Raw genomic sequence first — 22,599 nt, forward strand, 5'->3', positions numbered from 1 at the left:
TTTATGAAGGATCAAATGTATGTGTACACTAGTTTCAGGATAATATTTGTATCTGTAATATGGAAATGGATAAGTTACTAAGGTTTGAAAATTTTTTTGAGCCCATGGATCACCTTTCTAATTTATGTTAATTTTCAGAATATCAGGACTCGTCCAGTAGGTCTGCATTCATTTAAAAAACTGTAGCATAATATCAGATATAATTTAATTTATGCACATTACCATATTTCAGGAATTTTAAAACAGATGAGGAAAAGGTGATAAGAAGGTAAGACACTGTGTTGATAACAAACCTGATTTTAGTCTGCTTCTCAAGTTCAAGCTTATTTCCAAGTTCAATCGTAATAGTTTTTATCAGCTTGGCATTGCTCAGTTAAGTAAGAAAAAAATAAAAGGCAATGATTACTTGCCATGTGTAATAGCTTTTTTAAAAAATGGAAAATTGTATCTTTAATGTGGTAACACATCATATTAAGAATCATATGTTGGTAATATATTAGGAATGTGTTTCTGAAGATGTATATATTCTCATAGAATCTTAGTTTTGAAAAACTTCTGTGTCTTGAGAGAAGCAAGAAGCAAAATTACACTAAATTTTAAGGTCGTTAAAGCAGCAGTGATGAGTCGCAGATGAGGTATCATTCTATTATTGTGAAAAAGATATCTTGTTTTCTTTTATTACTGATGCTTTGATAAACATGCTCATATTCTGACTTGTTAGTGTTACTTAAATACCAGATGCTTTTACCCCTTAGGGTTATGGCTCTGGGAGAAGAGCTGAGCCTAACTGAATATGAAATCTTGTTTTTGTTGGAGAAGGTGATCCTGCTTCCTCCTCTATTTCTTCAGGCAGAGTCGTAGGCTCCTGTTGTTTCCTTTAGATGGATCTTAATGCTTGAACCCTTAGTATGCCGAGGCAGCTCTGCAACTCTACCAACACACATGCAGAAGATTCCACCTTAAATATAGTATTTTTCATATGCTGACCAGAGTCGGGTAAAAATCAAGCACTGATATCGCTGGGAATGGTAGAAAGGGGTAAGAATGGGACTTCACTACTGGGAACAAGCCACGGGAATACAGAGCTACATCCTTAGTGGCTGCAGGTTAGCACCTTAGAGTTTGACCTCATTCATCCACCATTTGAGCTAACAGTATTTCAGGGCTAGTGAGGTTTGCTGGTGTGCCATGAATTACTTGGCCTTTTTGTGTTTACCTAACTTTCTTCTTGGTGCAGTGCTGCCTGTTTCCTTTTGGCTTGAAATGGATCCTTCCTGCTGTTGGGGTTTTTTCTTCATTTTCTCAGTTCTTCTTCCTGTTGATATGGTTTGTACTGTGGCTTTGTTTTTATTTCATTTTTAGGTTTTCTAACAAACTGCCTGCAGTCTAGGAAATTAGAACAGATGGGTTTTTTGAGAAGAAAATACAATAAATTATTTATCTTCTGTGATACAATGTATTTTTTTTCTGCTGCCTCCATCCAGCATATGATGATTGTGCTTCCTAATGTTTTGCCTTTCCTTCACCTTTTTTTCACAGCTCTTAGAGGAACATTTGATCTCTGCCAGTCTAGAGTCTCTGACTCCCTCTTAGTCAGAAAGTGTGGATAGAGTGGTTAGCCTGTGGTTTTTATCCTCCACAGGAAAAGGACAAACAGTGATTGCCAGCGGATGTGGTTTACATTCTGTTCCACTGCTGTGGACTCCAAAGTTAAAGATATCTCAAGATCTACCTGAGTTTCACAGCTCTCATTTTAAGGAGCTAAAATCCGAAAGGCAGAAACTTGAAATACTTAAGATAAATTTTCAGTCTGTGGAGTCGTGGAAAATTCCCCTTGAGTTCAATGGAGTCATGATCAGTGTTAGTGTGTCTTGAGAAGCAGAATTGTCAGATAAAATTTGCTGATTGATTTTCAAAATGGTTTTAATCTTCTGAAATGAGATGTTCTGGAGAAATATGTCATTCATATCCAGAAGATAAAGTAGTGTTGAGTAAAAGCAAACGTATCTCTATGATGTTTAAGATACTAGGCTTGAACTAACATTCCATGACCTAACATGCTGTAATGCTTGATTTACTTTTGGGCAATAATCTTGTCCTGCAATATTCAATGAAAGTGTAGCAACAAAATGTATTATATGTACCACTAGGCCATTTTCCATTTCAGCCAGGTCTCTGTCTTGCATTACAGAATGCTTGCACAAGCATTGGAGTAAAACCAAAAACCTAATTTTCTCTTTTCCAGACCAAAAGCATGAGGAAACATAAGACAATGAACTCATAGGTTACACAAAGCAATGTAACAGAATAAACAGCACCTATACATCTCCAACTGGACATGTTTTTCAATAACCTAAACTTTATTTTAAAAGCATTTACTTCTCTTTATTAAAAAAAGAAAAAAAAGGAAAACCGTATGGTATATTTAAAACCTTATTAAATGATTAATATATTGGATGTGTGGAATGTTTTTGACATACCTACTAGTTTACATGCTTGACCCAACTGGGGAGATAAAATTATAATTTTTTTTTCTACTCTCTTTGGAAAGATGTCAGTGGTATGAATTTAATCAATGAGTGAGGAAGAGCATGTACTGTCAGCTGTGATGCCATTGGTATGCTGATGGTATCCAGCTCAGTGTCTGCTTCTCGGAGTGTAGACAGTGCAGTCTTCCAGATGTCCCAGTGTCTGGCCAAAATAAGAATAGTGATACAAAACAGATGGTCTTGTCTCAGGACCAAGCAGAGTTGATGCAAGTGGATAGAGGGATGGGGCTGGAAGAAATGGCAGAGCCTTGGTCATTGGATGCCATGGTATACTCATTCTCATCCTGGATTCACAGTTAGCAAAAGGTACAAGGAGGGCAGTTTTCCCTTTGCAGCTGGGCAGAAGTTGAAGAGCAATAGAAAAGATCCACAGTATGTTTCTTCTAGATTTTTTAGCTAAGAGCTTTGGTGATTATCATAGAATTATTTATGTGGTTACTGTCTCAGTCAGGACTTTAATGAACCTAGAGCTCACTATGAACTTTCACACACAACATAGAAGTATCTGTTGCTAAATGTGCCTGTGCACACAGAGAGATTAGAGATTTCGTTGCTTTTTCCCTGCCTGCCCAAACTGTCCAGTCTGAGATCACTCATCTATTAATCCCTATATTAACTGGAACTTTTATAGCATGATAGGTGCAGTAGTGCCTGACTGAAAGGAACTTTTTCTAAAATGGGAGATCTGCTAGTTTATCAGTAGAAAATTCAAGCTATATAAGCATCAAGCTTCTTACTTATTGTTGTTCTCTTTCATGAAGAAAATTCTCTAGAGGACAAGTGAAATGTTTTACTTAAATAATTTTAAATTTAAAGAAAATGTTGGGGAAATAGAGATATTTGCACTACAGGAATTCTTGATGTGTGTAGGTTTATGAAAGAGAGCACACATACTGACACTCCAAAAATCTTTGGATCAACAGTTTAAATAAAAAGCCCTATTGAAAGGTTGAGTGTTACTGAAAATATTTGGCATAAGATTATTTGTAATTTCTATGCTTTGCCTCAACTTTCATTTTAATAAAAGGTGGATGAATTTCCACTGGCCTCTCAACAACCTAGCTAAGATTAATCTATCTAGCCAAGGGAGTGGTAGAGTAACTTATGTGGCTGCAAAGAGCTATGAATGCAGCACTCAGTGCAAAAATTGATTCACAAAATGCTAAACAGGATAAGATTTTGTCTGATTGGCTGAAAATGCACTGTAGTGCCTCTATGTTTTGTGAGGAATACTGAACTAATGAATTACTCAGCTCATTTTGGTAAAACTTTATATAATCAGCATGCAAATTATCAGCTTAATTTAAAATAGACTTAATAAATAAAGATGTAAGCAATAATGTAATGTGAAGTTCAGTATTACAGATATATATTGTAAGGCACATCTGTATTACATTAACCAAATGCACTTCAAAATATTACAGCTGTCTCCCCTTTGTTAAAAACTAAAAAACCACAAACTGAAACCTTTTAAATATACATTCTTTTCTAATGCTTTGATATTTTTGTTATGATTGAAGAAAAACTTAGGGATTTAAACATGGCTTTTTCTATTATTATGAAAAAGCTTTTTTTGGTGGTTTTCATTAAGAACGCAGAGTTGAACTGTGGCCCAAATTGCACACAACTATCATAGTTGCAGGAATGAGTGACATTAGAATTTGAACTAATTAGAAATATTGATCAAAACTTGCTTTTAATTTTAAAATCTGCCTTACTTAAAATTTAAGTGAAAATAAAAAAAGAAAAATTTACCAAGGAAAAGCATTAAAAGACATTCCTTTAGATGCCTTCTGAACTCCAGAATTTCAGGGTGATTTTGTGTATTATCTCATTATGACCTTTTAGAGATTCTATATTATTACATTGCAAGCACTGGTGTACAGTTACAGCAATTGCAGTAATGCATTGTAGAATGTGATGCAGCAAGTGAAATATTCTATTTTATTGGTAAAAATGTACAAGTAATTAAAATGCTCCAAACAATTCTTGATTCCCATTAATGTAAAAATAAAGTTTTTTTAAATAATTAATTAGCACTGAATGAAACTTCCTAGTTGATAACTTTTACCAATGAGTATGAAATCCCTACTGGTAAGGAGCAACAATAGTTATTTAGTCAGTTATTGTTGCTGAACTGGTGGGTGAGTAGTGGTTATTTGGTGATGCTAGATCCTTGGCTTACCAATAGGGGAATGATAAGAGAGCACAATGCCAATTCTTTTCAACTGTGATTATAGACTTTCTCATGTAAATAAAATGAGACCATAATGTGCTCTGAAGCCCCTGCACTGCATTTAGAGATGCTCTCATCTCTTAAGTCAGTGTTCCATCAGTCTTGCCTACAAGTTACTTGTTTTTAGTCAAAAATAACTATCACACCTTGTGGAAAAAGGGAGAATAAGCATTAGCCCTCTGGGCAGTCCTTCATGTAGTTTTATAAGATATTGAAGTGTTTAATGAAACTAGAACATCTTCATCAGTAAAGGTTACCTCCTATCTTAATTCCAATCCCAAATGGGGGGAAAAAAGGAAGAGAGAGATACTGAAGAAAGATTCCTTTCACTCTTGCTGATTAAAAGTGAGAACTCAAAATCAATGATTCATTCTATATTTCAGTAGCTGAAACAATGCTGCTCTCCCTATTCCCATGTTGGTTTTGTGGGTTTTAGACTATGGAGTGAGATTCTGCTAGATTGGCTCTGACAACTGATACAAGTAGATATAAATGTGGAAACTCAAGGACTCAGCAGCATCATCTTTCAGTTGGCTTTCTGCGCAGCCATCAGGGAAAGCACAAATATTTAGGGAATTTATTGTCAACTTGAGATGCTTCTTAAGTAAGATGTCTTCAGAACATTGTGTTCAAAAATCTTAGATATGCCTAAGAAGTGAAAGTCTGTTGATGTATTTATTTAGAATGATATTTTTATGAAAAGTCTATGGCATGAGTCTGAACTAGGTGAAATTCTGGTATTTGAAGATGTTTATGGAAAAACATCTTAGAACATATGTACCAGACTAACAGCACTGTCTGCTCCATGCCATTGAAAAAACAAAATGAGATGTCCTGCACTTAGAGTACTGCAGAGTATAGCTCCAGTTTTGCATCTGTTGAAGCAAATACTTAAAATATCTTTTTCAGGAGTGGAGCATCAGATATTCTAAGTTCTTGATTCTTCCTTGTCTAGAAGCCTACTTCATGCTTGGCCCAATATTTTGTTAGGCATTAATGTGGTCTTTTGTTGGAATCTCTTGATATCTGGCAAGATAAATTATCTAAAACAAAGAGGATTGGTTAACATATTAAGACACGTAAAAATATGACATATAAAGCTGCTTAGATTCCACAAGCAGAACTTCTATCAGCAGTAGTGTTTTGTTGATTTGAGTTTTTTTGGTTGTTTGTTTGGTTTGTTGTTCTATTTTTGGCTCTTTTTTTTGGTTGGTTGGGGGGACCCTTTGTTTTCAAATCAGATCAGTAGAGCATACTAAGAGTCTGTGCTTCAGCCAACAATGCCAACGACAAATCTAGGCTATGTACAAGGAATACATCAATGTCTACTGCAATGTAAGAGCACTACCCTGAGGAATTTATTGCTGCAACAAATGAGACATTATTTTACTGATGCACCAGGATTGCCTGGTGACATGCATAAATCAGAATTCATTATCTGCATTTTTACTCTCACGTGAAAACATTTAGTGCTTTTCTTAGTATTAGACTGAACAGAGAAACTGAGCTGCCATAGACTTTTTTCAGCTTTGAACCTTATACTTCTTGAAGTACTCCTGGAAAATTACCACATGTTTTATAATGGAGGAGGGAGATAAGAGTGACTGGATCATAGAAAACAATACAACATATCTGATTACCTGAGCCTTCTGTGCAATTAAGCTTTCACTGTATTTTATAGGAGTTTTGCATATGAAGAGCTCTGTGTGAATGGTGTGCAATTCTTGTGTTTGTGAGATGATTCCACAATCTGTCATCCCAAGACAATAAGCAACCTTGCACAGTTTCTGGAATACTTGGCACTAGTGAGTGCCCCTTCCCCTCTCCCCATCCCTTCCTCCAAAAACGAAAGTAAGTAAATAATTGTGAACAATGTCCTGTTTAAAAACATGACCTTGTTGTCAGGCTATATTCTTATTTTGTTGAAGTAGACAACATTTTTCCCCTCCCCTTTTTGGTGAAAGTTTTCTATAGAAAAAAAATCACAACAAATTAAACTTAGCACAGCATTATTATTAATCCAGAAAACATCTGGTTCTCTGCTATGCTATATTACACTTTTGATCTTTATCTCACTTCCAAGTATTTTTGTGTATTGCTGTGGCAAAGCATAAAGATTGCAGCTGTGTGAATTCCTTGTGGTAAATTGCTGACTTGAGGAAAATGTGAGGCTCTTTTTGCTTAGTTCACATGTAGTTTTTTTAACACAAAGAACATATTTAATCGAAATTTCTGTAGGACTGAAGCTGGGTCTTCACATGCCCTTTCTAGAAAACAGCAGACAGTGAACATTAAAGCACAGAAATACAGTGAACAATCATACATTAAAATAGCAAACTTTTATTAGCATAAATGAGATTTGTTTCATTTATGTGAACGTTCAGCCTAGAATATACAAAGATAGATAACAATTTTCTAGGGATTTGAGAAGTTTCATTGCATTCTTGTCTTTCATGACAGAAGCAGTCACCAGCTTGGCTTTTCTTTCTCATTTTTCTCTGTGAATTACCTCATTGCTGCTCAATAAAATCACGGTGCCACTCATCTGTATCATCACTAGTTGGTCTAGCAAAGAATACAAAGAAAGAGAAAAGATTCAGTGTCCAGACCCTGTAACTGTATTGACTCTCTAATAAAATCCTATTTTTCTAAGACTAGTTCTTTCTGAAAGAAGCATCTGAACCTTTGGAGCTCTTTTTTTTAACTCTTAAAAAGCACTGTTGCATTTATGGATTGTATTTATCTTAATAACTTTCTTATTTGTGGTTAAATATTTTTCTGCAAAGCACACATGAATTATTGAACAATATGCACACATACGCTGAGAGTTTAGCACTAAAATTTCTGTATGATTCATTGTTTTACTGCTGCTAGATTTTGTTGTTTTATTGGTTTTGGTTGTTTTTTTTTTTTAAATTAAAAGCCTTTAGTGATGGATGGGGTTGATCTGGAAGATGGCATATAAACTTGCTTACCATCTCAAAAATTCCCATCCAAAGTTGTGGATATTACAAAACAGGCAGCTTCTCAAAGCCCAGTTGCTTTAGTGAGAAAATGTTCAGTATCTGTACTGCAAATCTGAGGTATCCAGAAGAAACTGAAATCATTCCATGTCGATGCAGAGGTGCAGTAATGAAGTTAAATCAAATGCTGCAGTTATTATTTGGATTTGGTACATGGAGTTACACTTCCCTGTTTACTTGTATTATTAACAGCTTTTTGTAGTTTGCCATGGACAAATTCCATCCAGGATTGAATTCAATCAACTAAAATTCCTTGAGAAAAATAACAGTTGCATATGATGTAGGTTTTTGGTATTTTAAATCTTGGTTTTGTATGCACATTACTGCTGTTATTCTAACAGCATCTGACAATCAATTCTGCATACTATTCTGCCTACTTGTCTATTGGCTACTACTACAGGCAGCTCTTGAATCCACATTTCTTGCACAAAGTTTAACGTAATTTTCTTTTGAGAGAAAAAGGCCGGTAGTTGACTAAAAATGACAGAAAGGGCATGGGTTTGAAATCCAAATTCAAGTATAAAATGTATAATGGAGGGCAGCCTATATCATTGCTTTGTTGAAACACTTGGCAGCAGAGAACCAAAAGTTAATCAAGCAGAGAACAGCTGAAAACCTTATTTAAAGAAATCACATCTGCTTAGTGGGAGAAAAACCTGAGGCATATGCTTCAATTTCTTTTAAGCTGTAATTCATCCAGTGGTTTACATCTGTTAAAAAGTATGGAACTTTTCACACCTCTTTAAAGCACAATTAAACTGCATTTATTTTAATACATAATGTGTTCCAAATATGTAATACCTTTTCTGAAATGACTCATAGGTGGTTGATTTCATAGCTTTCTATCATATAACCTTCCAGGTCCTTTGAATTAGCTTGTGTATTAACCATACATGAAATTTAATGGAAAAGGTGTTGAAATGGTGTAAAATGATGCCAGAAACTTCACTACACTTGTCACTTTATATCAAGGCAACAAATTGGCTGGGGGGGTGGTGGTGGGGAGGCAAGTTTTCTTAAGCAGTAAAATAAAACATTGCAGGGAAGAAAATGTAGTTCAAGTACTTCAGTCACAAATTTTTTGTGTGAGTTTAGCCTAGCTGTTATTGACTATTGATTATTAAAATCCATGTCTCCCCAAAAGAGTGTTGTTAACAGGACGTAATCCTGACAATCTGACAACATTGCCTGAAGTTTAAAGCACCGTGGTAAGAGTAGGGTCTATGAACTGTAGAGGACGACCAGAAGTATTTTGGGTAGAGATTTGGGGGGTTGTATCTCATTTATTTGTGTATGAAAAGCAGTTTGGTTCTCCACTGTGGGTTTATAATGACTACTTGTGTATTTTAAATTCTAACTAATTCAATTAATTAGCCTCCTCTGATTTTAAAGTTTTCTGTCACTTTTCTCTATCTGATATTGAGATTTAAAATCTTTTTGCACTTCCTGCTTCATTCAGATCCTTTAACATTAGGTTTCTTTTGTAAATGTAAATATATGAAAATTCATGTGTATAGAATATCTGAAAGACATTTTAATCAGATGATGGCATACTGTGTACCATAAACCACATGCATCACTCAGCACATGGAATGGTTACATGGTCAGTATATGATCATTTAATAGAAGCTAGCCAGTGCTTTGCTTGTTTACATTTCAGCTAGAGTCTAATCAAGTTATAAACAACTGAAAATTTAGCTTTATAGATACATGAGGCATAGAGAACTTGTGTTAGCAAAAAATATTTTGTGTTTTGTGTTAGCAAAAATATAGAGATTAATCTCGAAAAAATGGCCTGACTGTAAACCAAGAGAATTCATTTACAGTCCAGCTGAGCTGCACTATTCCAGTGTCATCTTGGGAAAAAAATTCTCTGAGACCTTCTTCTGTCTCCCTTCAAAATGTGAATGATTTTATAGTCATTGAAAATTCAGTTTTTATTGTGAGTTGCCCATATTACAGGAATATGGTAGATTTAAGTATGCATATTATGGTCCTTTTCAATGTGGTATATATGTCCATTTCATATTTTGTGGGTTTAGCAGAATGCTTATTTTAGCAATATTTTTTCACTGCTAGGTGAATAGATGATGAAAAAAACACAGAGAAATAGCATACATTAAAAAAAATTATTTTTGTCTTCAATATGTCCAGTGTCAAATAGAGCTATTGCACAGCATCTCTTGATGACATGTTTTTTTAAAATGAACCAGATAAATAAAGATTTTTAAAATATGCAGCATGGTTTGATGTGGAAACGATCCGAATATTTTTTAAGGAACCCCTTATAAGATGGTGATAATATATAAAAAATAAAAATGCTCTCAAATGTCTTTTCCTATTAGTATGCAAGTGACTGTTTTTTTCCCGATTTTTGAGCAGTTCCAATTTTTAGTGATTCTACAGGTAAGGCTTCTTTGTTGCTGCAAAATTTAATCATGTGTTCATCCCATTGTTGTCTTGTTGCAGAGGACCTAGATGATCTCAGAATGGAAGGAGTAACAAGTGTGGTGTCTTCTGGGAGCAAATTCAATCAAACTCGAAGTGCTCATACCGCTGAGCCTCAAGCAAAGGTCACATTGAATATATGTGCAAGATGTGCCAGGTAAAATCGAAAAAAAACCAGATCTTGCTAACCAATACACTTTTTTCCTCCAGGTATTTGGCTGTGTTTTGTGCTTAAGGACCAGGTGATGACCTCTCCTGTGCTAAAAAAAAATAATTACTTAGCTACTGGCTACCCTATGACCTCTGGCATTTGAATTGTGCAACTTATGTTTATGCTTGATATGTCGCATCGACGGTGAATCAAAGAACATAGTTAGTCTTAGGCCTTGCTTCACAGCTTGAAACTATTTTGAGCCCTTCCATCTCTGAATTTCATTAGTTATTTGAGCTTCTGTGGTTTTTCGGGGGATGAATCAGGGAATTTAAGGGTTCAAATCCAATTTGAAAAGCACCTGTATAAATGGAGATTTAGTTGCACAGGTGCAGTTCAGGATTTCAAATAGTTGCTTTTGAGCACTTTATAATCTCATCCTGTCTCACCTCTGAGATATAATTTAGTCAGGTTGAACCCCTTTTAGTTTTGACAACTGGCAATAATTTCTGCATTTACAGTATGAAGACCAAATAAACAGGTTAGTATTCCTGTAGCTTAGTCAACTCGAGAATGCAACACTAACAGAAACCCCTTAAATTTCCTGGATGAATTCTTCTATGTAGACAAAAGCTCATTTGGAGAAAGGATTTAAGCCTGTTTAAATGACAAAACTAGCCTTCTCACCCTTCTGTTAATGGTTCAGATTAGCAAGAACAATATAGAGGCATGCCAATTTTATCTGCCTGCCTTTGCCAGTGGCTGCTCTATTGTGTAGTTTGAGAGCGGATTAGCCGCTTGTAAATAAAAAGCAACCTGTGGTGAAATTAAGTCAAAAGTTTGGCCATATGCCACCCTACTCTTTTCTACTTTTTCCCCCATTTTGCTCATAAATTACTACTTTTCTAAAGCTCTTATATAGACATACAAGACATGCTTCAAGACATTTTCTGATGCTCTGGAAGCACAACTACAGGCAAAACTGAATCACTCGTGCAATAGCATCTCTAGCAGGTTTATGGAGCCTCAAGGAACTTCACAGTACTGTCAGAGCAGCAGTGACTGGATGGCCTTGTAATTCTAGAGTTTTGCTTGTCAGCAGTGTGGTCTTATGCTTTAAGAAAAGAGCAAACATGCAAGTCATGGAATTCTTCCCAATTCAAGCAAAAAAAGCGCTTATGTTGTAAAATGTTTCCAAACAACTACCTAACATGAAAGCGTGGCACATTTTTTCACCCGACATCCATAGTCCATGGATTAAGAAGTAGAGAAGTGAGGAATATAGAAACCTTAAGTTCTCTAAATTCTGAGGTTCTGAACTTACATAACATCTTTTATGGATTACTATGAAGGTTAATTAAGTTTTGAATTCCCTTAAGTAGCTGCTAACAGCAGGTGCCAAGATAGTATATATTCTCTCAATCCTGCACACCAGGGAACAAAGGGTTCAGATCTTGAGCCAAACCTAGCAACCTTGGCTATTGGTATTGTTCTTTAACTGCATGTAATAAACGATTCTGCCCTTTAAAATAAAATGAGCTAGGAGAAAAAGATCCCTTTTGTCACTTCACTTACCAGAGAACGCAAAACAATGCTTTATTTTGCCTGTGCACCTTCAATGATTTCCCTACCGTGTTTAAGGAAATCAGTGAGGAACTGGGTGATACCTTCATGACTGTGATTCTTTTTCCTCCTGTTGCAGTTTAGCAGTTTCTTTAAACTTTGGAGGAATTAAAAAAATACACCATCTCTTTAGGATCAAGGGAAGTCAAAAGAGACAAACTAGTATTTCTGTTGTGTTCAGTAGTGAGGATGCTATCATTTTTTTCTTCAAGGTGATAAAGTCTCTCCATTCTTTTGGAGTATTCCTTCCTTCTTACTGAGGACACCTTTCCTCTCATTGAGACAGTTATTAGTGCAATTAGCTCTCTCTTCAGTACCTTCACAGGGGTTTAGTCTGGCACCTTCTTGCAGCAGATGAAGTAGGGGGTACAGACCGTTGCATGAAACAAGTGGCTTCAAAGACATGAAGACAGTTTTTTCGTGTTTGATTTCAAGAGAAATTAGATTGTCAGTCAATGAAACAGCCATTGAAAACACTGTGCTATAAAATTAGATCGTCTCACTGAATCAGTTTCTCAGTGTTGGTCTTTGTTTCTGTTGTTATGACAAAGGCTAATAGTTAATGTAAGGTCAAAATATAGAACCTATTAGACTATTAATTTGTTTTAGAAATTATATTTTTATGTTTTCATATACCATTGTCTAGCTAGTCTCATGTGCTGTACAGTGTATATATAAATACTTTGTGATTTGATTGTAGACATGTTTGAATACAATTTAAAAAGAAGTCAATAAAAGCTGTTATGCATGCTTTTGGTTACAATTAAACAGGTATATTTCCTCTTAATGTTACTCATTTTTCAGTTGTACAAGGGGATTTGAAATGATTTGAGGGATTAATGGCAGTGGTGTTGTATAGATAATAGGCCTTGTCAAGTCAGATTACCAGATCAGGTTTGTGGAAGGTATTTTGGCTGTCGATAGGAGAAATGCGACTTTTTACTTGAAATTTAATTGGCGAAGTTCCAAATATTAGGAAACATGTCTTGGCTCATACAAAAAGTTGAATTTTACTCATGCATTTGCATGAGTAATTGATTTCTTTCAACCTTGATGTACTTTTTTTAAATGCTTTGCTCTCATTACTCACCACTCAATTTACTTTCTATGATACCTCCTTCAGAAGTTTTCCTGCTTTTTTGGATATATTGGAGCTTTTCTGAGAGATGTTTATTTAAACAATTGAAGGAGTTTTTCAGTACTAGCTTTAAGTAATTTGGCTTAATATTTTGTATCTCACTTGGAAAGGATGACTATTCTTATTGAAGTTCCACCCTATTTCTTCATTAAAAGAGTGTGTTAGTTTTGGATGCTCTTGCTTCTAGGATAACATTTTCTTGCCATAGATCATTAGCGCTCCCTCATTATTTGAGAATTAGAGTGAACAGGTCTATGGCTATGTGTAGGCAACCTTAGCCTGAGAATAGTGCTGGTTTCATTTTGTATGCCCCATAATACCACCTGCTATAGGGTGCAGCTATATATCTTATATTTCTGTGGCTTCTGGAGCTTCCTACAATGACAGCAATGACTTGTGAAAAAAAACGGACTAAACCAATGGTTTTCCTCCATGCTGAGATACTTGTGATCAGACTTCATTTAGTCTGTAAAGGAGCCAGTATAGCTCCTTCCCTTTGTATCACAAAAAAGGAATGCCAAATGGAAATGACTATAGTTAGAGATAAAAACCAATTTTGTTGCAAGACAAACTAAATCCAGTTTATATTGTGGAGGAAACCTGCAATGATGTTTAGACACTACATTTCGGAAAATATTCTCACTTGCCCTAAGTCTCTTAGGCAAAATCACAAACTTAGTTGTGAATCATAAGAAATGATACTCAGAATTGACATTATTTGAACTAGAATAAAACTCCCAAACTTGTAACTTTTTTTAAAAACTGATATATAACCATTAATCATAATAATTTCACCAATCATCCTCAAATAATAAACAGGTAGATAGTTATCACAGACTGGGTCTGTAATTTTTAAAAAAGGTAAAGTTCTTCACCCAGACATTCAGGAAATAAAAATGGAGAATTCTGTCAAGATATGATACCAAATTGGTTTTTACAGCTTATGATTTAAAAAACTAAAAAAATCCCCCCCAAAACAACCAAGATGCCAAAAAACATTTGTAAAAAGTCCCCAGAGGGTGATGAGAAACTAAAGGAAGGGTTAATTCTACTGGAGTATAAATTGGTTTGTAGTCTGGCATATAACTGTAAGAAACAGAGAGCTTACTGTTTTCTGTGTAGATGTTTCACACACGATGAGCGAAATGCAGATGGATAACAGCTTTAAGAGGTTTTTCAAATGGGGAAGTAGCTACCAGAACAATGTTATTCCCATAGCTGCTCTTGGACTACAGGGCAAGTTAAGTAGCATATTAAGTCATCTAAATAAAGGGGTGACATCATTCACAAGGTGGAACAAAACAAGGTTTATAGATACAGAAAAAAGGCTACAGAAAATCCCCATCCTGTATTTGGAAGGTTTGCTTTTTTCTATTTAGTCTGAAAAATTGGGAAGGACACTTCTACTAAAATGGATCTGGATTTTGATTATTTGAGTAAAATGGTTATAATAATTCTTTCTTTGTCCAAGGGCACAGTTGCTCTGAGTGGCTTATAAAATAGACTGACTCATTCTGTAACATGTTTTTGTGAATCCTTTCTCACATACAGGAAAAACAAATGCATTTCAGGTTTGGTCAATGAATTATAAGGCATTTTCACACATTAACAAAACTTGTATGGGTTAAATAGATATTTAAATGACAATTTGTAAAAGCCAAACACCACTTCCATAATTCTGATATATATTGTGACTTGCACATTGAGCGTTTTGCAAGAATTTAATCAACCATAAGGTAAAAGATAATATTAATGTACTATTGAATGAATTACAGGGGGTTTTCTTTTTTCTTTTTTCTTTTTTTTAAGGACCACCCATTAGCCTTGTATGCCCATTGCCATGCTCAAAAGTTAAATCTTGTTCTTGTGGAGTCTTGCCAATGCATTCCTGAAAGTAAGAAGCTTTTTGTTTTTAATAGCGCAAGGGCTGCATTCATTCTTTTTAACATCAATAGAATACAAAAAAGGGGTTGCATGTGATTAAAAAAGAAATGGGATTATAGAAAACATACTGTGCCACAAGCTTGAAGGCTTCTGAACAAGAATGTTAGGAAGGAACACTAGTCGCATACAAATGTAGGGTTGAGATGCAATGTTTTAGTTAATATTTTAAGATTAGCTAAAGCAAAAGGACAGTATAGTGAGGCCTTTTAACATACTGGAGGAATCAAATAATATAGATATAAACAAACAAAGTACATCTATACATTAAAAAAATAAAATGGAGCTTTTCTTTCTATCATCCTTGGGATGTGGAGTACAGTTCAAGTGTAGGAACTTGTATCCTTGATCTGTTAATGTAGAATAAATGAGGTACTCTGTGCGTGCTGCCAATGTAGATATTTTTGGAAAACTTTGTTTGAAGAAAGTACTCAGAAATTCAGAAATGCCAGTTTCCCTTGCTTGTGAAACCTTACCCTGCTCATCATCTCTGACTTTTACACCTTTAAGATATCTTGTCCTTCAGTCTTCAAGTTAGTTTGTTTATTTACCAGTAACCTTTTCTTTAACAATTTGGATTTTTTAAAGTTTGGTTTCCTGCAATATAGTCTCCACTACATTGATGCCTGGAATATAATCATATAAACTATGTGCTGCTAAGTGAAATTTAGAATCACATATTAGTTCTCTGCAGTAAGTCAATGGAATTTGAGCAGATCTTAATGACATAGAGCCCTGGCAACTAGGAACCTACAGAGGAAGAGACAAAGGAAATGAAGGAGCCAGCTATAATTTGACATAATTTCAGATTAATGGTGGAAACTATGGAACTATTGTTTGAATTGGCCATCATATATCTCTAGAAAAGAACAGGAATTATTTGGTTGGCTGGGGAATTCAACTGTTTTATAATCTTAGTGTTTGTATGAAAGTGCTTTATCTCAGTGCCACAAAGCTCTGACAATTCTAATGAAACTTGAGGTCATAAAGAAGCATTTGGTGGAAAACTTGATAATGAGCTGTGAAGAAAATAGTCTGAAGCTTGACAAGTGAATCTAGTTTAACTAGCAAAAGCAGAAAATCTGATGACTGTAAAGAGAGAAAAAATTGCTGTTAAAAAGCTATTTTGCTGTATACACTGTCCCCAGACAACACCCCTGAAACTTCAGACACCAAAGAGAAAACTTAATGAAATTACCTTTATGAGGAAGTTAATAAATACTGATTAAAGTCTACATTTAAAAAACAGACAATGGTGATAGGCTCCTGGAAGATTTCCTCAAGAAAAGAAAGGAAGCCTACTAAGCTTCCTCAGCTTTCACTTTGCACAAGATCCCTTCCTTCTTGTTTATGACAAGTCTACTCTCAATGTCATTGTGCTCCCTGAACAGAAACCACTGGTATGGCTGACCTGTGTTTTGAAATTAGATGGGTTCTCCTACCTTGCCCTGGCATGTAATCCCAAAATAACTCTAGAACTGGGGATGGAAAGGTGTCAGGGAATGGATACTGTACCATGCAACATTGGGATAGAGGCTGATCAGGTAGGGTGAAAAAGGGTCAACATCCAGCATCCTCTAGAGATGCCATAGGTCCTGGCAGAAGAAAGGATGTAACTTTTGCTAGTGGTACATTTTTTTGGTACTTGGTCTAGGTTTATGCTCTGCCAAATTAGACTAAACCATCACAGTAGATGCTTTTGCTCTGTTTTTAGCAGAATGCTGCTGTTCAAGTCAGGCTGTAAGATTTCTTTCTCAAACTGAGCATTCTGGCATCAGTCACCTCAGAGGGAGTAATACCATGAAAATGCATGCAGGAATAAATGGCACTGAAACTCCATTGGCTGTTTTCCCCTTTTCTTGACCATATGTAACAGTGTGTGCTGCCTGGGTGACATAATAGACAGCTATGTCTGCATTGAATTCTAGCAGGGAAAGTTCTGCATGTGCAAATATTCCTTAGCTGCTACATGAATTGTCAGAACTGCTCTGTGAAGGAAATTTGCAGATGCTAACTTAAAGATGGTTCTGGTATGTTTACATGAGCTATTATCATCCCTTTAACTGCAGTGTTAAGAGGTAATGGAATTAGAGCAAAACTTGATCACAGTGGATATAAAATAACTCCCTCTTTTTCTTTATAGACTCTAATATTAATAATCAATAATACACAGATGTTTCAGAAATAATAACCTCTCAAGTGCTCCATATAATCCCTTATTTGACTCTGTACACTGTGATGTAATACTGGGGAATGGGCACAGGTATATGTGTAGTTTGGTACCTGTATTTGCATAAAGAGTAGTCTTTGAATGTCTGCCCAGTAGTGGTAAGCCAGCTTAGTGAGTCAGTTGCTGGCAGAAATTTCTGCTTTGTTAATTTTCCTGAAACTTGGGAACAAATTACTTCAAAGTACCAAGCGGGAAAAGTGTTTCCAAACTGAGGTAGTTGGTACAGAATGAATGTTGGAGGGAAAAATTCTGTGATTAGGGTTCATGTACAGACTTTGAGGAAGTTTATGTCTTCAAATCTAAATCAAAATTCTTGATTACATACATGTATTTTTTTCTTTTCTGTCATGCATTTCATATTACCTTTCTGACTGTGTATTATTTCTAAGTGGCTATTATTATAGGGCAGAAAGTACTAAACATTCCAGATTACTCATGTCACTATTTTACATTATTTTTTTCTTTATCTATTTTTTTGTAACCTTAGTTTTATTGGACCTCTTGTTTAAAAGAGCTGAATTTTCCTCATGTTTGTTTGTGCCAGCTTCACAGACTTTGTCCTAAACAAAATGTTTTATTTGCATATTTTCTCTTTTAATAGTGGCAAACAAGTAAATTAAACTCCATATGGTCCTGCTTTATAACTTTTAAAAATCTCCTTTCACTTTGGAAAATTGAAAACAAACCCCATATTTTTCCTTTGGCTAGTTAAAACTTCTTATAAAGTAGAAAAATGAAAATAATTATGGGAAAAGAAAAAGCTGTGGCAAAAAAAAATATTAAAAAGTAAATATTTACTTTGCTTTTTCGATGAGTTGCATTTGGGCAGTGGTTAGTTTGCCCAGTATTGGTGCCTAAATAGCCAAAATAGTGTATTCATTGTCTTTTGATTTTGTAAGTGCTAAGTACAGCAAAAATAAATCACTCTATCTTTCCTTCCCTGAAGTGGTGTAGCACTTTGGTATCTTGTGCTTTCAAAACAAAAGAAAAAAAGTGAAGAAGAAAATAATTCAGAAAATGCTTTTACTGGCGCTCATGGTTATCAGAGTCAACGACCATCAATAATTTTTTAAGATTTCGTAGGCTGACTTGCTAAGTTTTAAGAGTAACACACTAACTTGCCTTTTCTTTCACTGTCTTTTGTTTCTTTGGAACATCTTACTGTATGCAAAATAGAAAATACCTGTGTGATTTCAAATTATTTTTTTGAGTCCATGGATCCAATTTTGACCTCTGAAGTGCACAAGATAGTATAATTTTTAATCCTAAACCTCAATTAATTTCATGGAAAACTCCCAATGAATTGTGTTTTGGAAGAATGGTCAAAGTCTTTCTGTTTTCAAAATCTTAACAGTGTCTGGGGAGGGCAGCAATACAAGACAGGAGATTTACATGAAGTGCTCAAACAGAAATCCCAGAAAGATCAGACTACTTTCCTCCCTCTTTTTTTACATGTTTTTCCCACTTGGTAAATTCACCAAGCAATAATTTCAGTCCTATCAGAAGTTCCACAAAATACTGTAATAGTACAAATAACATCTGTTATCAAAAAATATAATAAGCTATGAAGAGACCAGTGTTTTCAGATGATGTATTTTCCTCTCTGTTAGATTTAAGAGCTATTTTATTTCCTTATAGTATGCACATGCGAGGTAGACTTGGTTTTTCTTGACTTAAAAAGCTGTCAGTCAGCATAAAAGTAATGGAAGATTTCCATTTGTTTGAAGAAAGATAAGTGTTTAGATGTTAGTGAAAATAGACTTAGACTTGAAACATGAGCACTAGGTACATTTGCATGTGAATTACATATTTCACATACACCTTATCATGATAAATCTAGTTTGGGTAACATGGCAGTGCACCAAGTTTGTCTGGAGATAGCCCTACTGTGACTTACCTGACAGGGTTTTAATATGTGGTTTTGGTTATGCAGGAAGAATGCAGCACAAGATGCTGTAAATTAGTGGCATGTCACTAGACTATCTTTTGTTAGAACTATTGTTCAACAGTACCTGTTTTGTTGTTTTTTGGGGTTTTTTTTTGTTTCAGGGCTGGTTGTTAAAGAGAGAACTGGTTTGAGCAGGTTAGTGCACTTGCAAACATTTGAAACTCCTTCAGACAAATTCTAAGAACCATAGATGTAAAGGATTTTTTAAGGCCTTTTTAATGTCCTAGTCTTGATTTATAAAAATGAAGGAAGTAAGAGCATATTTGAATATTAAATTAATACTATTGTGCTGGTCCTGAAAATTATTCTGCTCTGTCTCAATTTAATGGAAGGCAACATCCAATTCATTCTGTCCTTCATTTGCAGATCTTGTCATGACATGTCTTTCTCTTTTCCCCTACAAAACCCATTTAACCCCCCCAATAATTTAAAAAGACAAGTGCTTTACCAAGCTTTTCACCTTTCTTTTGCTTTGCTCTCTTTGATGTGTGCTTTGCAAGCTAATTCTCTATGGCAATGTTTCGAGATTCTTTCTGGTTTTTGTACAGCAATGTGATGGATATTAGCCACAGAAGTTTCTTCTGGATGAAAAAGATACAGGGAGGAAGCCAGGAGATCATGAACTTGAGGAAGCTTGTTGGTCATAATTTGAGGCTCTGGATAGCAGTTTAATATAGCTCTTAAAGACACAAATGCACACTCACACACAAAACTCTTTCACAAGTCCTAGGAAAAATGGTTCACAGGAGAAGAAAGAGTGTTAAGTCTGAAAAGACTGACAAAGACTGTAATTTTTCTCCTGTGAGATAATGGTTTGAAGCCAGAAGCAGATAAAAGATTGCCATAAGAATGGCCTAATTCCCCATCTTGTAAAAGGATTAGATAATTCAGTCTCTTTATGGATTCCTTACTCTGGGAAATATACTTCCACTTTTGCTTCTCCTCAGAAATAACTGCAGAATGTACTTATTTAAAGGCACAAAGACCTGCATTCAGACATTTTGGAAAGGCAAGCAGCACACAAAAAAGATTAATTTGCAGGCTGTGTCAATGTGTAGGTTTTGCTCAGCAAGTGTATATTCTTGATTACCAGCTGAAAACATTATGCTGTGCATTAACTATTGGTGATGTGGACACTTTCCACAAAAATCTCCAAGAGTGACTGGAAAACAATGTGTTTAGTTTGCAAAAAGTGAATGAATGTCAACCAAAATCCATTTTTAACACTGGTTTCATGAATTTTCAAGTAATTTTCTGTCTTCTGATGTTTAAGCACTGAGAGATAGTGTCCTTAAGAAAGTGAGTGCAAAAGCAAGAAACAGACTGTGGTTTGAATGGTATTGGTGAACATGAAGTTAGTTTAGATTCATTGTATCTCAGATCAGGGTGAAACTCAAATAATATAAATTTTGTATGTCTCACATGAATAGAATTGCTGATAGTAACAACAATGCCTGGTGACCTTGCATCACTTCTTTAAAGTGGATTTGAATGAATTATAAATGTCTATTGGAAAGCATGCTGATTGTATCATTAAGCATATATTCCTACATTTTATTTAGAGATGGTACTACATATTTCTATTTATTTGTGTGTTCTTATAGTTTGATATTGGAAATGTCTGCCTTCCTAGGTAATGTTCTGCAGGATAATCCAATAGTCCTCATCCTTTATTTCTCTTCAATGCAGATGCTTCCTGTATTTTAGTGTAGAGTGAAAACAGAAACTATGGCACTGATTTCTTAATATAACAAGGTGACATGCTGCAGAGCTTTTCTATTGTTGCTTCAGAGGTGGCAGCCACTTTCATTGCTCACCAAATTCTCAATCCTGTGTTAGAGGATCTAAGGCATTTTTCTTCTACAGTTCAGTGATCTAAAAATAATATAAACTTTTTAAAAAATCTAATCCTCATTAAGAAGGCAGTGTGTGTAGCTAAAGCTGATGAGGAGTTTTACCAGATAAAGAGTATACTTTTGCCTATATATTTTTAATAATATTTATGTAATATAATTTTACCATTATATTAACCGGTACAGTCTGTACTGGAAAACTTACATCTTTGTGACTCTGTACCTTGAATACAATGGGAATTTTTATGGCACAGTTTTAATATTTTATATTTGTAAAAGACATTAGTAAAACAAACGGACTAAGTCAGAAATTCCTGGCTTTATATTTAGGTGCTGAAAAAACTTTGGATTTTACAGCAATATAATGGACTGCAGAACTTGTGGAGTCAGTAAGTCAAGGTACATGAGGTCAGAATTTGGATCAGTATGTTTGGGAACAAAGAGTGAAGTAAACTCATTATTATAGGCAAGTCAGGACAGATGATTATGAAGCTTGAAATACTCTTACTGGTGTTGAGGTTGCTAGGGAAAGGTGCAAGAAAACATTCAATGTAACCTAAAAGCGTGTGGGGCCTTTCAGAGCTTTTGTTGTCTGATCTCTGTTGCTATAACTTCCCTGGAATTGTGTATTTGTCCTAGAAAAGTTATAACTCAGTATTCCAGTGCTATCAGAGAAGGTTGGATGTAGATGTGAAGTTTTAACTTACAGAAAGGAAGTAGGTGATTTGGAGAAAAAAAATGGAAGTCCAGTAAGCCAAATTTTCCCTTCTTCTCATCTCTGATTAAAATTCCCTTTGGCTGACAAAGGAACATCATAATGTTATATATATAATAAGTTTCTTTTGTTAATAAGTTCATGATATTAATTAATTTTATAAAATGTGTATTAGAATTTTTGTTCCAAAATAATAACTGCTTCATAAAGAAACTAACTATAAATCATGGAAGTATTTGGTAGGATTTTTTCAAGAGAATGGGTAACCTACTTTGAAATAATTTAAGGAAAATAAGTGATTCAACAAGTCAAAATCTCATTAATTAAGATTCTAATTCAAACATGACACTACCTCTGTTTTTCAGAGAAGTTTGTTGTTGTGCCCTTAAAAATATGCACCTGTTTTGGCTGATCATGAAAACTACTTTACTGCTCCTTTTGCTGAATGATCTAAGGATTCTTTTCCGAACTTTTCACTGCTTCTCACCATTTTCAGCTAAAAGAAGTCAACTGAGTCTTTAGCAATGGAGATCAGGAATTTTCCAATTAAATGTGTGTTTTCAGGAATAATGTTTCACAGAAACCAAAATTTTTTACAGTGTTTATTCAGATTCAATAAAATTTAGCTGACACAAGGCAAAGCAGAGAGAATGGCTGGAGCTGCAGTGCTTAGACATGCAATTTCCCCCTCCTCCTTGGAGAGTGCCTTTTACTGTCCTGGAGCCCCTGAAGGAATTTTTCTTC

The 22,599-nt window shown here is 35.1% G+C and overlaps 1 protein-coding gene across 1 annotated transcript in view; it reads left to right on the forward strand.

Moving 5' to 3' along the window:
* C1H8orf34 (chromosome 1 C8orf34 homolog) overlaps positions 1-22,599 on the forward strand; it is a 136,430-nt gene that overhangs the window by 82,113 nt on the left and 31,718 nt on the right. Inside the window, exon 8 of the mRNA XM_058814885.1 lies at positions 10,278-10,413. Coding sequence (XP_058670868.1) covers positions 10,278-10,413 — 136 coding nt within the window. The remainder of the gene's footprint in view (positions 1-10,277; positions 10,414-22,599) is intronic.

The sequence above is a fragment of the Ammospiza caudacuta genome, chromosome 1, assembly GCF_027887145.1.
Source record: "Ammospiza caudacuta isolate bAmmCau1 chromosome 1, bAmmCau1.pri, whole genome shotgun sequence".
Lineage (NCBI taxonomy): Eukaryota > Metazoa > Chordata > Aves > Passeriformes > Passerellidae > Ammospiza > Ammospiza caudacuta.